Source organism: Canis lupus, chromosome 15, assembly GCF_048164855.1.
Source record: "Canis lupus baileyi chromosome 15, mCanLup2.hap1, whole genome shotgun sequence".
NCBI lineage: Eukaryota > Metazoa > Chordata > Mammalia > Carnivora > Canidae > Canis > Canis lupus.
Window position 1 is genome coordinate 13,721,117 of NC_132852.1, and position 20,949 is coordinate 13,742,065.

Consider the following 20,949-nt stretch of genomic DNA (forward strand, 5'->3'; position numbering starts at 1 on the left):
ACATTGGCATTACTCAGGACTCTGCTCTTTTCACAATATGATTCCTCTGGGTTCTCTTATCAGCTCTCCAGGTGTCCATCATGTTCTGTGTGCTCTGTGCTATGTTACATTCTGGGTGCTCCCAAATCAATATATGCAGCATAGATATTTCTGTCTCTTTGAACTCCATATAATCAACTATGTAAAATCTATCCTAGTACCTTTGGAACTTATCCACCTGGGTGTCGTCCAAGCATCTCAAACTTCATGAGTCTAAGACTGAATCCTTCAACTACTTTGGCTCTCTATGACTACATAATAAGGCATATCAAGATTGAGTGGCTTAAGAGAACAGTTGATATTACCTCTTATGATTCTGTAGATTGATTGGGAAATTCTTATGTTTGTGCCTGGGTGTTTCATGCAGCTGCTTTCAGATGTCAGCTGGGGCTGTTGGAAAGCTCCACTGAGCTGGAAGTCTAAGGTGGCTCATTCTCATGGCTGGCAGTTGGTGCTGTGTTGGCTGGAGCTCAACTGTGGCTGTTGACCAGAGCATTCCACGCGGCTTGGACTTCTCAGCACATAGCAGCTGGTTCTGGAGAGAAGTATCCCAAGAGGGAGCATTCCAGGAGACCCACACAGAAGTTATGAACCTTCTCACTTTGGACATCGGACACGATGTCACTTCTACTACATCTTCTTGGTCAGGAAAGTCAGTAAGATCAGCTCGGATTCATGGGAAAGGAGAATTAAACTTTCCCTCTTGTGTGGGGAAATGGCAGGGATTCGTTTCATAAGAGCATGTGGGATGGAAGATATTGTGGTGGCCATCCTTTGGGAAATATAGTTGCCGTATCATCTCTCTTTCCAGATGTGTCTTTCTTTCAGGGCTTTTTGTGTCAGGAAATGGCATCATCATTCACCTAGTTACCTGGGCCAGAAGTTTAGGAGTCATGCCTAACTCCTCTCTCACTTCCATATGCAATCATCTAGTTCTGTGGGTTCCAAGTCCACAGTATCTCTTAGATCCATCTTCTCTCACCTGGATTATAGAAGCACCTTCTGTCTGGGCTGTTTCGTCTCTAGTGTTGCTCACAGTCTTCAAACACGAATCTGACATATCCGTATCCTGCCTGATCCACTCCAGTGACCTAGACTCCAGTCAGGTGCCTTTAAATGACTTCCAAGGCTCTCACAATCTGGCTGTTCATCATACCATCCTCTAATACAGAAGCAGTAGAGGAGGGAGATAGAGTATAGGCTTTTAAGCCAAGCCTGCTGGCTTTACTTCCTCATTCTGATCATTCACGGCTTGGTTACTTGGGACAAGGTATAAATTACTTCTTTTGCCTTAAGTTTTCTCATCATTAGAACAGTCTTAAAAATTCAGTGGAAATACTTTAAATGAAAAAAAAAAAAGGAAATACTTAAAATAGTGTGGAGTACATAACAAGTGCTTGAAAAATGTTAGTGGCTCTGCTCTTACTACTTAATGTATGTCTTCTTTGCTGGAGTAGGAAGCTCAGATTATATGCGTTTTCTGTCCCAAGGTCTCAGCACAGTTATCAACATACAAAAGGTGCTCAGTTACTGTTTGTCAAATGAATAGATGAAAATAGTATAACTAAATGCTATAGACTATAAAAAAGGGCCCAACACAGTGCCTTGCAAAGTATACACAAAACAAATCTTGGTTACAGCCTAGTGGTTAAGAATTCAAGGTCTGCCACCTACTTTAGGTGGCTTTACATAAATTGCCTTCCCTAACCTCCTATTTCTCCATGGGATAGTACTGAGGTTTAAATCAAATAATACATGTAGGCTTCCAGGCAGTGACTGGGACATGATGAGTATTTGATACATGTTAATAATTATTAGTTCACTCTTTTTAACATAATTCTAGATTATGCACTTGTAATTTGTAGCGGAACTTTTTTAAGAAGATCTTTAAATCAGCATCAAGAATATTCTCTAAAGCAATAATAGATATCTTATTGTTAGTTATTTTTAGTTATTTGGATTTTATGAAAGGAATCTTACTTTGTTTTGTTGTGGGTTTTTTTTAAGATTTTATTTATTCATGAGAGACATAGAGAGGCAGCGACAGGCAGACAGCTTCTCCTGTGGGGATCCTGATGCGGGACTCGATCCCAGGACCCTAGGATCATGACCTGAACCAAAGGCAGATGCTCAACCACTGAGCCACCCAGGTGCCCCTATGAAAGGAATCTTATCCTTAATACTCCTTTGAATGCATATTATGGTACATTTATTTATTGAGCATATACTATGTGCCATGCACAGAGCAAGGCTCTGAGAATATAGCAGTGGAAAAAAAAAAAAAAGATAGTCACAGTTGTTCTCAAAGCATGTGAATTGCTAGGCAAAACAAATCAAGCAGGCAATTACAATGAGTTAGCAAATGCATACATAGTAGGGAAAAATAGAGGGTACCATGGCAGGATATTTCAACACTGTCTTTATTTGAAAGGAACAATAAGACCAAATGCCAAAATTTAGCATAGGATAGTTTGAAACAATATAAGACAAATAAAAGGCCATAAATTTTGGCTGGTGTAACTCTGGCAAATTACTTCTCCAATCAAAAACAAAAAACAAAAACAAAAACAACCGCTTCTTATGTACAAACTTCCAGTTATAAGTTATGGAGTATAGTATATAGCATGGTGGTCACAGCTAATAATATTGTATTGGATATTTGAAAGTTGCTAAGAGAATAGATTTTTTAAAAAAATTTAGTTAACATACAGTACAATATTGGTTTCTGGAGTAGAATTCAGTGATTTATCACTTACATACAACACCCAGTGCTCATCACAATGAGTGCCCTCCTTAACACCCATCACCCATCTAGCTCATCCCCCAACCACCTCTCTGCATCAACCTTCAGTTTGTTCTCCATCCTTAGGGTCTCTTATGGTGTGTCTCCCTCTCTAAGAGAGTAGATCTTAAATGTTCTCATCACAGGAAAAAAGTGGTGATTATGTGAAGTGATGGCTGTTAAAAAGACTTGCTGTGGTGATTACTTCGCACTGTAAACAAATACCAAATCGCTGTATTGTACTTCTGAAACTAATAGAATGTTTTATGTCAATTTTATATGAACAAAAAAATTTTAAACTCCTTTTGAGTACAAATTTAAACACTACATATGTATGTGTGTATGTATATATACATAGAGAGATTCATCTTGTCTAAACGAAATAATTCAAATACTTTTAAAATTTTACATTATTGTTCATCATGTATGAATTTTCTCAGATTCTGAAAAATTTCAGAGACTTAATTTTATAGCAAGTTAAAGATTGCCTGTGATTTGAAGAAATGGGCTAACAGGGTTGCAGGTACCTTGACTTTTATTCAATATTGTTTATACTATTTGTGTTGCAGTGTGTAATAGTTCCTTAATTAGGTGCTATATTGATCTAGTTCATTAAACTGTGTTCATGAGGTATTTATGTTTTAATTCACTTCGCCTGTGATGTAACACTCGGTATCCACAGTGTTAAGTTATGGCATGTGGTTGTTTATAAAAGAGAGGTTCTTTCAGAGATCTCAAAGACAGGCTATGAGTCCAAGGTTAAGTCATAGAATTAGAGGGTGGGCTATTGATTGTCTGTAAATGCCTAACCTTGCTTCCTGACATCTTAATTATTAGTGCCTCTGTGGGACTTCGGATGATATTATCATTTACCCTCCTCAACAATTGAGTTAGACTTTTTACAGTTGGATTTCTTTTCTGTCTTTCCATTTTAATAATGATGGGTGTGTTTACTCTCATCATAGGCAGGCAGCAGATTCATGATATGGATGGCAAATTATTTAGTAGTTTGCACCTTTGGGTGGTTGTTTCCTGATATCCCAAAATACTTTTCAGACAGGTACCAAACCTCCTAATTACCAGTATGGATTAAACATTCCATTTTGTCCTTATCACATCTAGGGCTGGCAAATTATTATTTATATGATATCTCAGAGTTCAAGGCATTGTTAATGCATTATCTGAAAAAAATGCCAATTTTACTGGGGAAAAAAATGTACTGATGCGTTTGCCTATAGACTGGGGATCACCTAAGAGGGAGAGGAGTAACAATAGCTTTGGGGATGTGGCCTCTTTCTGTTTTCACAGTCTGACAACCGTGTTTTAAGACGTTGAGACGTTGTGACACATACTTACTGATGAAAGGGAAAATCACAGTTAGTAGGTAAAAAAGACCGCTAGTGGTTCCCACATTCAGGCACAACAGGAACCCTGGAAAAAAATCTTCAAGATGATACCCTATTGTGTTTGAAGACATGATACACCTCACTCGTACTGTGAAGGCTTTAATTGGTTTGATTCCTAACCTACGAGCTTTGAGTTTAGAATAACTACAGGGCGCTCTGTTGCCCTGGCTATTTTTTTTTCTCCTCCATTTTTCCTCCTTTTTCTCTTAGTAAAACCTACAAACAACCTTACTGTTTCCTATGATCATTCCCAGGTTCAGGCTCTGGGGGTTAAGGATGGAGTGATCTCAGTAAGGGAGGATAGAGAGCACCAGAACTGGCCCTCCTTTTATATCCTCTGAAGCCAAAGTTTTCTGGAATTCAGGACATGATGAAAGACATCTGTGGCCAGGCTTTTATCTGAGAGGACTGATGAGCTTCAGAGGAAAAGGTTGTGGGAGTATTTACAAGTTTATCAAACTGTGTCAATGGCTCACTGACTTCCAGGGGTGTTTCCAATCAATAAAGAGCATTTGAAAACGCTAACAGGAATGACCACACTTGACTTGGCCAAATGAGAGAGAAGCCAGGACTTGAAAAGCAGTCGTGCAGAATTTAAAAAGGCAAAGCCCTTTCACAAAACTATGGTCCCCTGACATTCACACTAGAGACTGTAGCAGGAATGTGACACTAATCTAAGCTGCCGGTTCCGTGGATTTAAGTAGAGGAAAGTCAACGAGGTCCTTGAATCTCTACATCACTGATTATAATGAGAGGTCAGGGCCGCATCTACCTTTTAGAAGAGACATTGTAGGACTTTAATTCAAAACAAATTCATTCGAAATGGTCTCACAATTGGAAGCAAATAGAAGTGGCTGGGTACTTTAAAGTGAAAAGAGCCATATTTCTTTTTTTTTTTAAGATTTTATTTATTTATTCATGAGAGAGACACAGAGAGAGAAGCAGAGACATGGGCAGAGGGAGAAGCAGGTTCCCCACTGGGAGCTGATGCGGGACTCGATCCCAGGACTCCAGGATCATGACCTGAGCCAAAGGCAGACACTCAACCACTGAGCCACCCAGGCACTGTGAGAAGATTTATATTTCATAAGAAAAGCTAGACTAGATGCATGATCTTCAAACCATTTAGTGCTTGTGCCTTAAAACAAAATATGAGTGCAAATTTAAATTTTATTTCCTGCAACTGTGAGACTCATAAATGTTGTAAAAACCTGCTTTATAGTGAATTGTGCTTATAACTATTAGTTGTATGCATTTGACTGAAATCACCTAATCTTTATATAAATACATGAGATGTTTTTGTAACTATTTAAAGTATAAAAAAGCAAAAACGTATTGAAAATACCTCACTAAATGAGACAAGTAGGGACTTTTCCCAATAGTTCATGTATTCATGGGTGGATATTATTATTACAAAAGCAAAGCAAGATTCAGTATCAATTTTATTCCCATTTCTTTTTTTATAAATACAAATAGAAGAAATCTCACTACAAAATAAACAGATGGGAAGGAAAGGATTTTTTTTAGAGTGAGCCATTTGACTCTTTGAAATCCTTATTAGTCATATGTCAAAAATTACATTGTGATCTATTTCTAAAAGGTGTGTTTCGCAGTCTACAAGCTGTTTTATCACCTTTCTTCGTCAGTCTTATTGAAAACATAGAACTGACAACTAACTGCTCTCAAAAAATATTTGTTACCAAGTCTTCCAAATCCACCCATTTCTCAGCATCTGTGAAGTGTACCCATTTAAGCCTTCCCAAGGCTTAGCAACATACTACTAATTGTACCTGTTACTCTTTTACTTTGTGGCTGTTTAATCTGGTAAACACAGAATGGTGTGGAAAATGGAACCTCTGTTCATTTTAATTCACCTTTGTGATTATAATATCACTTGAATTCTTTTGTTGTAGCATATGCTTTAAATACCTCTAATTAGCTCATTTAATTTATGGGAAATACTATATAATTTACTGACAGATCTAGGACTCACTAAAATCAAACTTTCTGTTAGAAAAAGTCTGACTTCTTTTTTCAGTTCAAATACAGTAATAAACATTTTTGTCACCGTCATCACAGTTCTGAATTCCTACTCTAAGTAGATGGTAGAGAGAGCATGAATCCTTGCCATGAGTTTGGCAATTGGATCAAATAAGGCATCACTGCTTTTAATATTTCTTAGCATAAGGATGTTCTCTCTGCAATCATGAAACTCTTGTGCCAGTGAAAAGTAGCTCTGCCAGTGGTTGGGATGGATGATGAGGTCACCGAACATGTTCTCTTTCCCTCTTGATGTACCAGGCTTCAAAACCTACCAACACTCTTAAATATTCCAATTCTTTTTTTTTTTTTTTTAAGATTTTATTTATTTATTCATGAGAGACACACAGAGAGAGGCAGAGACACAGGCAGAGCGAGAAGCAGGCTCCATGCAGGGAGCCCAACGTGGGTCTCGATTCTGGGTCTCCAGGATCACACCCTGGGCTGAAGGCGACAGCACTAAACCGCCAAGCCACCCGGGCTGCCCAAATACTCCAATTCCTAATGCCGCACTTTGTTTTTGATAGAAATACATGCAAGACAGGGAAAGACACGAAGTCACTACCTTGTGTTGATTATGTCTCAAATAAAGAAGGCTTCATCAACAAAGATTCTTTCAATTTTGCCTTAGTTTGGCACGTTAGAAGCTTTGTGCTTAAGACAGTGTGTCATAGTGAGATTCTGAATACGTGAGAGGTATGCACTTCTGTGGTAAAGAGAGTCTACAAATAGAAATTGTTGAGGTTCTAGAAATTAATTCCCTTAAAGCAGACTATTTCTTCCCTCATTGAAAATCTTCAGGAGAAAAAGGAGAGGAGGAAGGAGGGATGGAGAGAGGGAAGGAAGGAAAAGAATTCTTCATGTAGTCTTCATACCTGGGGGTATGAGTCTTCTTCTTTGAAGACTCCTGGACTAAGTGACCTCCATGGGCCCTTGAACCCTAAGATGCTATGATGTTATGATTAGTGAGTCTTTTTCATTACAGAGACAAGAAAACCATTATCTCAACTATTACTGCCCCCATTCAAGTACATCCAATCAACCCTGGTTATTTTGTTTTACAAATGAAAGAGCATTCTTTGTGAAAAAGAACCACCTGTTTAATTGCTATGGGACTAATTGGATAAGTAAATACACATATTGACACAACGGTACACACACATATCATTTCTATGAGAAAAATCTTAACCCTTTGAAATCAATATATGATGAAAGCAACAAAGCAAAACCTGAAACCCTTCAAGTCGCCACTTGATTATGATTTCCAAAGCTAATGCTTGGGCAAAGATGATGTTTGGGGAAAAAAATTCTGTGATTAGCCCTCTTGTATGCTTACCAGCACTCAAAGTGCAAGTATGCTATTAAAGCTGCTTAAAAAAATCCTGCTATTTATAGCAGGATTATGTAAGATCAACATCATTGAGTAGATTAAATCACACAGGCTTCAGAAAATAACAATAGAACTTGTTAATAACAAGAAAGTGTAATGATAGCCTTAGTAATGTGGGAACTTGATGAATGCATCCAAATATGAACTATTTCCATATTTATACATGACGTGTACCAACCAGTCTTCATGCGAAAAAGGACTACTACTTTATTCAGTGTTTTAGAAATGGTTTCGTGTGGAAGCCAACCAAAAGACAAAAACCTATTAGGAATTTAGTATAAATCATAACCCAAAGAATATCCCATTATGGCAGTTTTTGTTTCATAAGAACTGGTCATTTCTTCCTAATAAAAATGAGTATTGGGGTGCCTGGGTGGCTCAGTTGGTTGAATGTCTGCCTTCGGCTCAGATCGTGACCTCAGGGTCCTGGGATCCAGTCCTGTGTCAGGATCCCTACTCAGCGGGGAGTCTGCTTCATCCTCTCCCTCACCCCTGGCTCCTGCACTTGTGCGCACTCGCTCTCTCTCTCTCTCTCTCCCTTCCTCAAATAAATAAATAAAATCTTAACAAAAAAAAAAAATATAGGAAAACCTGTAACTTTATATCCTAAAATTGAAAGCTAAGCAGATTCTCTAGAGTGGTTCAGTGGGCTACCCCATCTGATTTTATATGAATTAGACAAATTCAAAACTCAGTAATTTAAAATAATTTTTTTTTAATAAAAAGCAAAGATTTTACTGATGACTGTATTAAGACACGTAGTTTTGTATTTCTGCAGACCTCAATTTGGATCTTGAATTGACCACTCACTTTGGGAAAGTAATTTACTTCTCTGAGGCTTAGTTTCTTCATCTCAAAATAGTATCCACCTCATGGATTTTTTTTTTTAATTCACAACAGATAATACTGTGAAACTACCTGACATATCATAGGCTTTCAATAAAAGTTCTATTTCTCTTTCCAACCTCTTTAATCATTTCATTAAGAGCTAATATATGGGGGCACCTATGTGGCTCAGTTGGTTTGAGCGTCCAATTCTTAATTTCAGCTTAGAGTTGTGAGATCACATCATGCATCCTCTGTGCTGAGCATGGAGTCTGCTTAAGATTCTCTCTGTATTTGTCTTCCCTTCTCTCCCCACCCTACTCTCTCTCTCCCTCTTTAAAAAAAAAAAAAAAAAAGGCTAATTTATGACGTATATAGGTGCTAATTGCAGAGAAGCATCCAAGATGTGAAGTATAATTTGTCCTCAGCTATTTAAATTTTTCTATGAATAAAGAAAGATGTCTAACTAGATTGGAAGCAAACATAATCTCTGGGTGGTAGGATTCTATTTTTATCTTTGTATTTACCTCTTTGTTCTAATTTTGCTAAAATGAATATGTATTACTATTGTAAAATAAATATTTAATATTTCAATGAATGATGTAGTTTATAATCTATGAGCTGATACATAAAAAAACACAAGGATTACTATAATCCAGTTTTTCATTTTTATTCCCTCGAGCATATTATATTACTAAATTATTAGTTAAAGAAAAATAAAAAAAAAAAAAAAAGAAAAATAGACTTGGTAGCAGAAGCGTTAAGAACTGCCACGGTTATGGACATCAGGAGAGAAGAGGAGGTGGGATTGTAAATAATGATTTTTCGTTAAGCTTTCTCATGTCATACCTGGGTTATTGCAACTATAACCTATCTTATCTCTCCACTTGCAGGCTTCTCACTATGGTAGTTCCCCTTTACCTGCAGAGTATGTGTTCCAAGACCTCCAGTGGATGCCTAAAACCACAAATCATACCGAACTTTATATATATTGTGTTTTTTCTGTACATAACCATGATAAAATTTAATTTATAAATTAGACACAATAAGAGATTAACAATAACCAACCGTAAAATAGAGCAGTTACAAAAATATACTGTAATAAAATTTATTTAAATGTGGTCTCTCTCTCTCAAAATATCTTACTGTCCTTACCCTTCTTTTTGTGCTAATGTGGGTTGATAAAATGCCTCTGTGACAAAATGAGGTGAGATGAACGATGTAGGCATTGTGATGTAGCGTTAGGCTACTATTGACCTCCTAAGTACACATCAGAAGGAGGATCATGTGCTTAAGACCACAGTTGACAGTGGGTAACTGAAGCAACAGAAAGCAAAACCAAGAATAAAGGGGACTACTGTATGGACTCTCATGTCCATGAACATGACTTCCTGTCACCTTCAGCCCATTAGCCAAATGGTCTCCCTTTAGCTTATATAACTGTCCTTTGCAACCAAAGGTACATTTGTCATTGTAGGATATGGTAGGCCAGATAGAAGACAGTCCTGGCATAATATTTACAAGTATTATACTCCCCCTCAAACTTCACATTTATCTATAAGGGCGAGTTTATTGTGAATTACTCTAGACCCCAATGGGCGTAACTTGGCTATCTGCCATACTTATCTGTGATCACAAGACACTTTCCTTAGTAATCTGGAATTCTGTTACTCCTGATTATAAACACATGTGCACATGCCTGTATACACCGCACATCATAGGAAAAGTAAGTGCTTTTATGGTACTGAAAAACAATTTGCCCATATTAAGTCAACTTCAAGTATCTATTTTTTAAGTTTTTATTTACATTCCAGTTAGTTAACATACAGTGTAATACTAGTTTCAGGGGTACAGTACAGTGAATCAACATTTCCATACATCACCCCATGCTCATCACAATAAGTGCACTCCTTAATCCCCATCACCTATTTCCCCCATCCCCTCACACCCTCCCCTCTGGTAACCATCAGTTTGTTCTCTAGAGTTAAGAGTCTGTTTCTTGGTTTGTCTCCTTCTTTCTTTCATTTTCCCTATGTTCATTTGTTTTGTTTCTTAAATTCCACATGAGTGAAATCATATGCTTTTTATCTTTCCCTGACTGACTTATTCACTTAACATAGTACACTCTAACTCCATCTATATTATTGCAGATGGCAAGATTTCATTCCTTTTATGGCTGAAAAAAATATTCCATTGTGTATATACACCACATCTTTTTATCCATTCAACAGGTGATGGACACTTGGACTGGTTCCATATCTTGACTATCATAAATAATGCTGTAGTGAATGCAGGGGTGCACGTATCACTTCGAATTGCTGTTTTGGTATTCTTTGGGTAAATACCCAGTAGGGTGATTACTGGATGTATAGTTTTATTTGTAACTTTTTGAGGAGCCTCCATACTGTTTTCCAGAGTAGCTGCACCAGTTTGCACTCCCACCAGCAGTGCAAGAGGGTTCCTTTTTCTCCACATCCTTGCCGACATCTGTTGTTTCTTGCATTGTCGATTTTAGCCAACCTGACAGGTGTGATGTGATATTGCGTTGTAGTTTTGATTTGCATTTCCCTGATGATGAGTGCTGTTAAGCATCTTTTCATGTGTCTGTTGGCCATCTGGATGCCTTTGGAGAAATGTCTGTTCATGTTGGAGACCAAACTTCTTAAGCTGGCATTCAGGGCCTTCCACAAACTAGTATCACTCTCCCTTTCCAGCCATAGTTCCCATTACTCCCATGACAAACACATTACTGTATCCCATTCATTCAATATATACTGACAACCAAATGCTTTCTATAAAATGCCTTATGTAATTCTTACAATAGCTCTGTGATTGCATACCACCCTCATTTTACAGATGAGGTTTAGAACCAGAGATTTATGATCTTCCTTAATATCACACAGACCGTTATTGACAGAACCAGTATTCAAACCATTTGACTGACTCCAAAGCCAATTTTCTTAACTTCTTTTCTAGCCATATGGGTCTCTCTGTTCACCATCACTTTAACACATACCCTATTACTCTTCTGTGGGTTTTTTTTAAAGATTTATTTATTCGAGAGAGAAATTTTAGAAAGCACGTGTATGAGTGGGAGAGGAGTAGAGGGAGAGAGAATCTCAAGCAACTCCCCACTGAGTGTGGAGTCCAACACAGGGTTGATCCCACAACCCTGAGACTGTGACCTGAGCCAAAATCAAGAGTCGGACACTTAACTGACTGAGCCACCTAGGCACCTCTGTACACCCATGTTTTTAATCATAATGTTTACTCCAACTCAAAAGCCTTCATGTCCTTCAAAGTTTACCTCAGAATTTAACCTTTCTGTGAAATCTTTCAACCGCCTGCCTACAGTGATATCTCCTTCCTCTGACCCTTAACCATCTAATGGCTTTAGATTGTCATTTAGTTCATTAGGTTGAAGGTATTGTCTTTCCAACCACATAATTAGTTGCTTGATGGCAGAAGCCATGGAAGCCAGAGTACATAAGTAAATAATCCCTAAGGTTATGTTCTTTGATTTATATTTCTTTCTGTCACCTACAGTTCTATGCCCCTAGTAAATGCTCAAAAATGGACTCAAAACTAGTAACTTGTCAAAGATATTAGACTCTCTCCTCCTGTCATTAAAGTAAGATAGTTCACAACTCTGTGATTTTGAAATTAAATCTCTAAATTTTGAATTGACAACTTCTCTGGAGGCTATTACGTTTAATAGGTACTATATCATATCATGTAATACCGGAATTAATATTCAGATTAGTATTTTTAAAAGAAAAATCATAGTAGGGCAGCCCCGGTGGCGCAGCGGTTTAGGGCCGCCTGCAGCCTGGGGTATGATCCTGGAGACCCGGGATCAAGTCCCACATCGGGCTCCCTGCATGGAGCCTGCTTCTCCCTTTGCCTGTGTCTCTGCCTCTCTGCCTGCCTCTCTCTCTGCCTCTGAATAAATTAAAAAAAAAAAAGGGGGGGGGGTCTCTTGGTAACAGATCTCATTTCAAAAAGAAAGAAAGAAGAAAGAAAGAAAGAAAGAAAGAAAGAAAGAAAGAGAAAGAAAGAAAGAAAGAAAGAGAAAGAAAGAATCATTGTAAGTCAACTTTGTGACTTTAAATAGTTTGAAATGATAGAGGATAAATTTCCAGTTTCATCCCATCCCTTAGCCTTGATGGACCTTTTCTGAATAAGAGACAATGTGGTTTTTTAAGGCAAATTGTAAAGCCTTCTCTATTACTCGGCCTTTCAGAACAGTGGGAAAGAACCTTAGGAAAGAGGGAAGGAAGAGAAAACCATACCAAAAAATAGGGGTCTTGGATCTGTTTCCCCAAACCAGGAAGTGGCAGAGACTCAGGGAGCGGAGGGCTTTTGTTCCTACAGGTTGAAGGTCATTGAAAGGGGTAATACAACTATACCTGGTGAGGCTGTGAGTGAATTTGAGATGATAGTCAAAAGGAAGAGAAAGGCTATGACAACCTACTTCAATATCTTTGAGATAATTTGAATTTATGCCTCCTTCCTTCCCCCACATAAGTGTCCCCACTACCCCTTCTCTTCCTCCCTTCCAGCATCTGAGCCTTTATTCATCCCGATGTATAGTTCAGAGGAAACTACATGAATCCATGCCATTGATTGGTTTTGTTGTTTGCTTAAAAATTGATTTGGAAATCTCCATAATCCATTCTGCCTTAATTTACACCTTGCAGTGCTATGGAATGTTTAGAAGGACTGATTTGTAACAGACTTAATCTTTCCCAAGAAATAACAAGACATATATTTGTAAGATAATTACATTTCAAGTGATCAAGAACGACTGTAGGTGTGAAAAGAGATTCAGTAATAGGCAGACCTTGGGGGAAGTCAAAAGATTTTTACTTAAATATCTTAAGGAATGTGCTAAATCAGAATTCATTGAACAACAATAGCGAACAGAAAAGCTTTTAAAGTGAAAATTATATGAGAACATTCATTTATCAGAAGATGGAATACCTGAGCATTTCATGAAAAGAACTTTTTGAAAGGAAAGCTGTTTTGTTGTTTGAGGCTTTGAGGGAGGTGGCATTGCTGGTGTTTTCATTTTTCATTGTTCCTCATTGCGTCTCTTCCATTCAGGAAAATTAGGTGGATTTACACAAGAAAATAACACCATAGATTCTGGAGAACTTGATATTGGCCGAAGAGCAATTCAAGAGGTTCCTCCTGGGATCTTCTGGAGATCACAGCTCTTTATTGATCAGCCACAGTTCCTTAAATTCAATATCTCTCTTCAGAAGGATGCATTGATTGGAGTATATGGCCGAAAAGGCTTACCACCTTCCCATACTCAGGTAAAAGTAGGCTTTGTTGTCAATAAAATGGAAGCTGCTAGTTTGCATTTTTAAAGTTACTCTGTTTCTAAAGTTACTCTGTTTTCTTAAGTTACTCTGTTTAACTGTTGGACCACTTTCGTATTGATCTTTCACAGTGAAGAGAATTTTGAACGTAGGTTACACTTGAGGTTTTCGAATTAGTAGGAAGAACAGCATTTTCTTCCTGACTTGCGTTAATCGTTATTGATGGATTAAAATGTACTAAAATTTGTGAGTAACTGAATGAATATCGAACATCGTCTGAGCACCTAGCAAAACATCATGGATTTTCCAAGTGTTTTACCAAGATTCTATGAGAATTTCAGATGATATTCCTTTCGTGTAATAGATGCATCGTATTTTCATCTCAAACAATGTATTCATGCTGTTGAAAATATATTGTATTTTTTCTACTTAATGCCAGACTTACTGTTTGTAAAGAAATTATAGGAATATAAACATAAATATGATGATATAAACTTTATCAACTGAAGCCACGATTCCTTGAATAAAGAGGCAAAAGAACTTGCATAGATAACCAAGGGTTGCATAGATAACCAAACGCTGATCATCACCTTACTGTAGACTCAAAACAGTTCAAATACCCTTCAGTCACACATTCAAGGAACTTTAAAGTCAGTCTGCTTGCATGAAAATTATGTCATAATAACAGTACAGAGAGCTGCTATCATAATTCTGCAATCTTTCTCATAATCTAATACTGGATCAAGGCATGTAAGATGGAAATTGTGGTTTAAAAGAGGTCCCATTATGTCTAACAGAAATTATTTAAATTACCTACTATATTATCAGAGCTCAGACTTTTCCTAGGGTCAACTATAATGTTAGTCAACAGAGGAATCCCAAAAATGTAATAGATGGTTAATTACTTTTGACAACTGGATAAAGCCTAAAGTTATACTTGATAATTAGTTTATATACCCATAGAATTTCATGTAGATTTTAACTTGATTTATGAGATGAGGACTGGAGGGTTTCCATGTATGCTTTATAGTATATAATTTTGTGAGAAATGCTTTTTTTATAACCTAGGAATATAAATCATAAAGAAAATTGATCATATGCCAATAAAGGAATCATATCTTTTGAGAAAGACGAGTAAGAAACTTTGAATATGCTTTGTCTTATATCACTGTAGATCAGGGAAAGTTTATATATATATACATATATATGTATATATATATACTCATATATATATGGGTAAGTTTCATATATATGTGTGTATATATATACACACACATAAATTATAAAGCTGTAAAATTTTTCAATATCATGCTTTGGTGTATTAATTTTTCTGATAACATTTTTCATATCTACTATATTGAAGTAAATGCCTTTGATCCTTGCATATTAAGTACTCCACATTGTGTGCTAGTATCCAATTTAAATTTTTGATTACAATTATATTTGACTATGCTGTAGGTGATGGAGTGTACAGTGTAATAATCAGATTGTCTTGAAGGGAAGTGGATCTCTTTAAATTCACATAAAGCAGACAGATTGCATTTATATCAACAGTCCAGTGAAACAGAAAAATATTTTTTTTCGTTGGAACCATAAATACATGTTTAAATCACTTTTTTTGTGACCGCAGAAATATACCTCCAAAGCTAAGTGCAACAGTGAGTGTGTAACCTATAAGTTCCAGAAAATAATTTCAAAAGGAAAATGTTGTATATGTTAAAGATTCATTAAGATTTAGGGTTGGCTCTTTCCAAGTTATATATACCATAGAAGATTAGGGAAATAAAAAAGTGCAGTTTCAGGTTTTCTCATAATTCTTCTGGTATTTAAATACAATATACATGATACTCACTTTCCCTTTCTACCACAATATATGTGTTGAACTAGATTACGCATTTTCTGAAGCTCCACAGTTATTAGAGTTCCTGCCTCTGGTTTATTCAAGATCAGCAGAGCAAACAACTGTTTCTGACTTAAGTGTTTAAACATGAAATATGCTATAAAGCAGCCCAAATTGAACATTTCTCTGTATCTGGGGAACGCTAAATAAATCAACCTGAAATAATTAAAATTGGCCAGCCATTCAGAATAGTCACTTGAGTTTTGAAAGTCTTTGTGACCCTTTATAAAACTGTCCATTTAATTGTTACCAAGGAATCAATTGACTTCCCTCTTGCTGATGCCCAATTCATTCTCCTGGACAGTTAGAAGCCTAAGGAAGCAATTTAATGCTTTACAGTTGACAGTATACTGACTGTATCATTTAAGTGCATTTGCATGAAGGCTGTCTCAGTAGTTGGAGACCTGAGTTCTGTAAGCATACACTCCTACCACTTTTTGACCTTGTGACCTGGAACAAAGCCCTTCTCTGCACCCATGTCGGTCCAGAAAACGAAACCATTGGATCAGATGGTGTCTAAAATCTCTTACTCCTCTGTATGGCAGTCATTTACAGCAAAACCATGCCATGATCAAAAAGTTGATTTAAAGATACAGTTAATGGGATACTTGGGTGACTCAGTAGGTTAAGCATCTGCCTTTAGCTCATGTTATGATCCCGGGGTCCTGGGATCCAGCCCCGCTTTGGGCTCCTGCTCAACAGAGAGTCTGCTTGTCCCTCTGTCCCTTCCCTTGTTTGTGCCCTCTCTCTCAGATAAATAAAATCTTCTTTAAAAAAATACAGTTAAGTATTCATAGATTCTGAGTTCTTATCCTTTTAATAACTGAACTAAGCATATGGATAGTCTGTTTAAAAATGAACCACTAGAATAGTTTTATCAAGTCTAACCTTTGTTTCATAATTACCGCCCCAAAGTGGTAAGACTGAATGTTATTCTAAAAATAGCCTAAGATCCTAAGACTTGCCCCCACAAAAATAACAAAAAAATCCATGTCTCCATCTTATGAATGGGTATTAATTTCAAAGTAAAGCCAGTAACCCAAGTCTGTCCATAAGTCATTGCTTTATACTTTACACCTTGAGAACAAAAATTATTAACTATTTTTGTTCCGAATGATTTGTTTGCTTTTTGTAGAGATAGGTTTAGAGTTAAGTAGAGGACTTGTCTTTAGGTTTATGAATAACCCTCCTGAAGGCGTGTGTGAAATGCCCCTACAGAAGACCCTAAGCAGATTCTCAACAACTGTGGCCTCCCGCCCACCACCACCACCATACCCACCACTCCAGCCTCATTTTATTGTTCACGGTGTGATGCAAATAGAGACTCCTACAATGAAGGTGGTGACTATGAGTATGAGCTTGAAAGACCAGTTAAAACTCAAAATTTCCTCCCTTTCAATTTTGCCGTTACTGTGCTTAATGTCAGAGGAGAAAAATGTTTATATGCAAAGAAGCCATAAAAAGAAATTTTCCCTGCCTCTTTGCCATGCTAATATAAACATTTAAATCTGATGAGAAAATGAATGGCTTATTTGAGATAACAGGCATCTTTCGAAAGTGCTGAATTCATTTTCCTCTGATAATTTTGGAGGACAATTCCAGTGAAAATTTTGCAAGTTAAATATCCACACCAGTGATTATTTTCATCCTTGTAAGGTAGAAATGAAAAAAGTTATTAAATGCTAACCAAGTTACAGCTTTTTGTGTGTATTTCTCACAGCTGCATGATGCCTTAAGGTAGTTTCAATACACACACACAAAAAAAAATAACAAAAATGTTTTTACATTTAAATAAAAATTTTAGTACGTTGGAAACTGAATGAGATATTCTAGATTTTGTCCAGTAGTAACATTAGAGGTCTTTGATCTGTACAGTGGCGACACATTTAATCATGAATCTCAGAATCCCAACAGCCAGTTTTATTCCAATTTGATTATATTAAGGGATTTATATAATAAACTTCTCTTTAAACAGTCCCCGGATGAAATTCCATTTCAAGAATCTATCAGAATAGAATATGGGCGATTTGCATAGACAGTACTGTAACATTATATGTATTGCACTGTAGTGTATTTTTCACCATAAACACAGCCCTCAGGAATCAAGTGAAACTGGAGAAGAATCTATAGAAACTGAATCCCTTTACTTGTAGGGAGCTTTTATCTAACAAGTTTATTAAACCTGTGTTGGAAAGTCTTTGCCATGTCTTCCAAACTCACTGCATTATCCCTGATTACCAAGCTTTACTACTGTCACTCACCTTCCATATTTTTAATTATCTTTAAATCCTCCAGTTGAATTCTGCTAGTAACACAACATTATTGATGAATCTTACTAAACCAAAAATGAAGTTAACTGATGTTCACTTCCTAATAATAACTGGGCGTATTTACGGTTACTGTCATCTCTTCGGAACTCCCTCCCCATTGTTTAATTTTTTAGACTTTTGGGCAGAGATGTATAGGCATCTTGATATAGGATTCTGGTTTAACTATTACGGAGTACAAAGCCATGGGTTTCCTTCCCCAGATGCCTGGGATGGTTGCATGAGGGTCACAGAGAGGAGTACGGTGGGTGGTAGGAAAAGACCTGAGCTTTCTCACAAACCAACGCCCCTGCTTACCAGGGATCTACCCCTACACAAGGGCCTGAAGGCTTGGTTTCCTTCATCTTCACAGTGGAAACACCGACACCTTCCTAGAAGGGTTGCCACGATGATTCAGTATAATGCTGACACAGAGTGCGTATCGGTGGCAGTTGTTGCCACATAGTAGTAAGTAGGAGAACACCTTGTGAGATTAACAAATGGTCTAAAATTAGGTTGCCAGGTGTGACATGTTACAGGTTCAAGGTCGTATCCATACACGGCCCGAACTCATCAAACACCTTATCAGTTGCAAGAGTCCGATCTGATTCCAGAAAGAGTGTGCACTAAGGGGAAAATGATTGTCCAGTTTCTGTAGAACAACAGTCTGCGGTGGGTAGTTCTCTTTCGTGATCCCTGTAGGTGCTACGCATAGAAGGACCTGTCCATCAGGGACCTTTTCCTGACATTGTCTTTAGTAGAGCTGAGGGGAAACAGTGGGTAAAAAAAAAAAAGAGAGAGAGAGAAGCAGCACCATGGAAATGTTTCTGACCACTAACCAGCTATACTTGTCCCCACCCTCAGTACGACTTTGTCGAGCTCCTGGACGGCAGCAGGTTGATTGCACGAGAGCAGCGGAACCTGCTGGAGCCTGAAAGAGCAGGGCGGCAGGCAAGGTCCGTCAACCTGCACGAGGCTGGCTTCATCCAGTACTTGGACTCTGGAATCTGGCATCTGGCTTTTTACAATGACGGGAAAAATGCGGAGCAGGTGTCCTTTAATACCATCGTTATAGGTAAGCACGGTCCTCGAAGCCTCTTTTTCCGGGCTGTGGTCTAAACAGTGTGTTGAATAGACACTCAGTTGTCTTCCCTGATTTGGAGTGATCCCTGGGGTGATGAAGCCTGAGGTCTAATGTGATGAAGTCTAATGTGAGAACTATTTTTAAATTTTTTATTTACAAATATGTGACACGCCACGAAGCACTAGAAGAACCTATGACTTGGAAATGTCTTGGCATCTTGAAAACACTTAAAAAACATCTGCCTTTGAAATGGCCATGCTTTGCTTTACTATTGGAATAATCAGGTGGCTTGCTTCGCTTTGCTGTTGGAATAATCTGGTGGCTTGCTTTGCTTTGCTATTGGAATAATTTGGTGGAAGTGAATCCTTGGCCCTGTTGTGGAGCAGGCCATCCGTGATTCCCTCAACGTGACGCTAGGATAACCAAAGTGACGCAGTCTATCTCGTGCAAGTGGCAGGCCGGGCACTAAGTATTCCTATTCTCTCTTTTCTTCAGAGTCCGTGGTGGAGTGCCCCCGAAATTGCCATGGAAATGGAGAGTGCGTTTCTGGCACTTGCCATTGTTTCCCAGGATTTTTAGGTCCGGATTGTTCCAGAGGTATGCGAGTCCCAGTCCTTTCTTAAGCCCATGCAAACAAGCTGTAGAAACAGGAGTAATTCGGACCCTGGGCAGGGCGAGAACACCGGGGGGAGGGAAGGCAGCATAGCCCCCCACAGCCCTGCGCCTTTCCCCCCGGATGTCACCCCTGAGGGTGGCTGCTAACTGCCCTGTCGTGGTCTGTTTCGCAGCAGCCTGTCCGGTGCTGTGCAGCGGCAACGGGCAGTACTCCAAGGGCCGCTGCCTGTGCTTCAGTGGCTGGAAGGGCACCGAGTGCGACGTGCCCACCACGCAGTGCGTTGACCCACAGTGTGGAGGCCGTGGCATCTGCATCATGGGCTCCTGCGCCTGCAACTCCGGATACAAAGGAGAAAATTGTGAAGAAGGTAAACATGCCAATATTTATGGAAATCTCTTGTTCTCCGCAGAAAGGAAGAGATTATCTTTGTGATCTTCCATGTGGCAGGTGCATCTCTTTGTGTGCCTCCCCGTGAAAGTACTGTTCATTTCCACACTGACCCATGCATCGTTGTGTTAACACGTTGACTGATAAAAAAAAAAAAAAAGCACAAATGCCCAAAGGAACCCCTTTGCTCTCAGTAGTGTGAATTTTTCCCCCCACTCTGAGGAAGCAAGCAAACACTTGTGTCTTGAAACCAGAGATGGACAATTGTTTTGTTTTATTTTATCTTTGTTTTTTCGGCGGTGGTGGGTTTTTGTTGTTTTGTTTTGCAAACTCTGCTGTTTTGGATGCCAGCTTTTAAGTCTAGTGTTGTGGCATCTCTAGGAAGACAGGCTATATTGCACGTGATATAGAAGTGAAAAAAAAATACATCGTGGCCTTGCTCTATAACTGTATGTAATGATGATAGCTGTACTGTAAAGTGCAGTTGAATTGTTTTTTTTTTTTTCAAAAAGCAGAAAAGCACCATTTCCGTTCTTCAATCAAATTGATTTTATTGATCTGCACACAGAAAGTAATGCAATTAAGTCTCTGGAATTAAATTTTCAGGCCATTGACCCTACAAGTGTAAAGTTTTATTGAGTCAAATTGCTAAATTAAATCTCGTCATCTAAACCACATTAAAGTGAATTAAGAAGGATAGAGAGTATGCAACTCATTTATTTCTCAAACAGTTTGAGGGTCCCATATAGCTGTCAGTACTCAGTGTTGTGGATTAGGTCAGCTGATACGATTTTGTTACAGAGAAGCCAATACTTATTACTATCTGATTAAGCAGAACAGAGAGCAG

The 20,949-nt window shown here is 38.1% G+C and overlaps 1 protein-coding gene across 11 annotated transcripts in view; it reads left to right on the forward strand.

The window, feature by feature from the left end:
• Positions 1 to 20,949, forward strand: part of TENM3 (teneurin transmembrane protein 3) — a 604,956-nt gene that overhangs the window by 471,561 nt on the left and 112,446 nt on the right. For all 11 annotated transcript variants that reach the window (XM_072775885.1, XM_072775884.1, XM_072775886.1 and 8 more), the window contains 4 exons: positions 13,589 to 13,803; positions 18,880 to 19,090; positions 19,595 to 19,696; positions 19,888 to 20,082. In XM_072775885.1, coding sequence (XP_072631986.1) covers positions 13,589 to 13,803; positions 18,880 to 19,090; positions 19,595 to 19,696; positions 19,888 to 20,082 — 723 coding nt within the window. The remainder of the gene's footprint in view (positions 1 to 13,588; positions 13,804 to 18,879; positions 19,091 to 19,594; positions 19,697 to 19,887; positions 20,083 to 20,949) is intronic.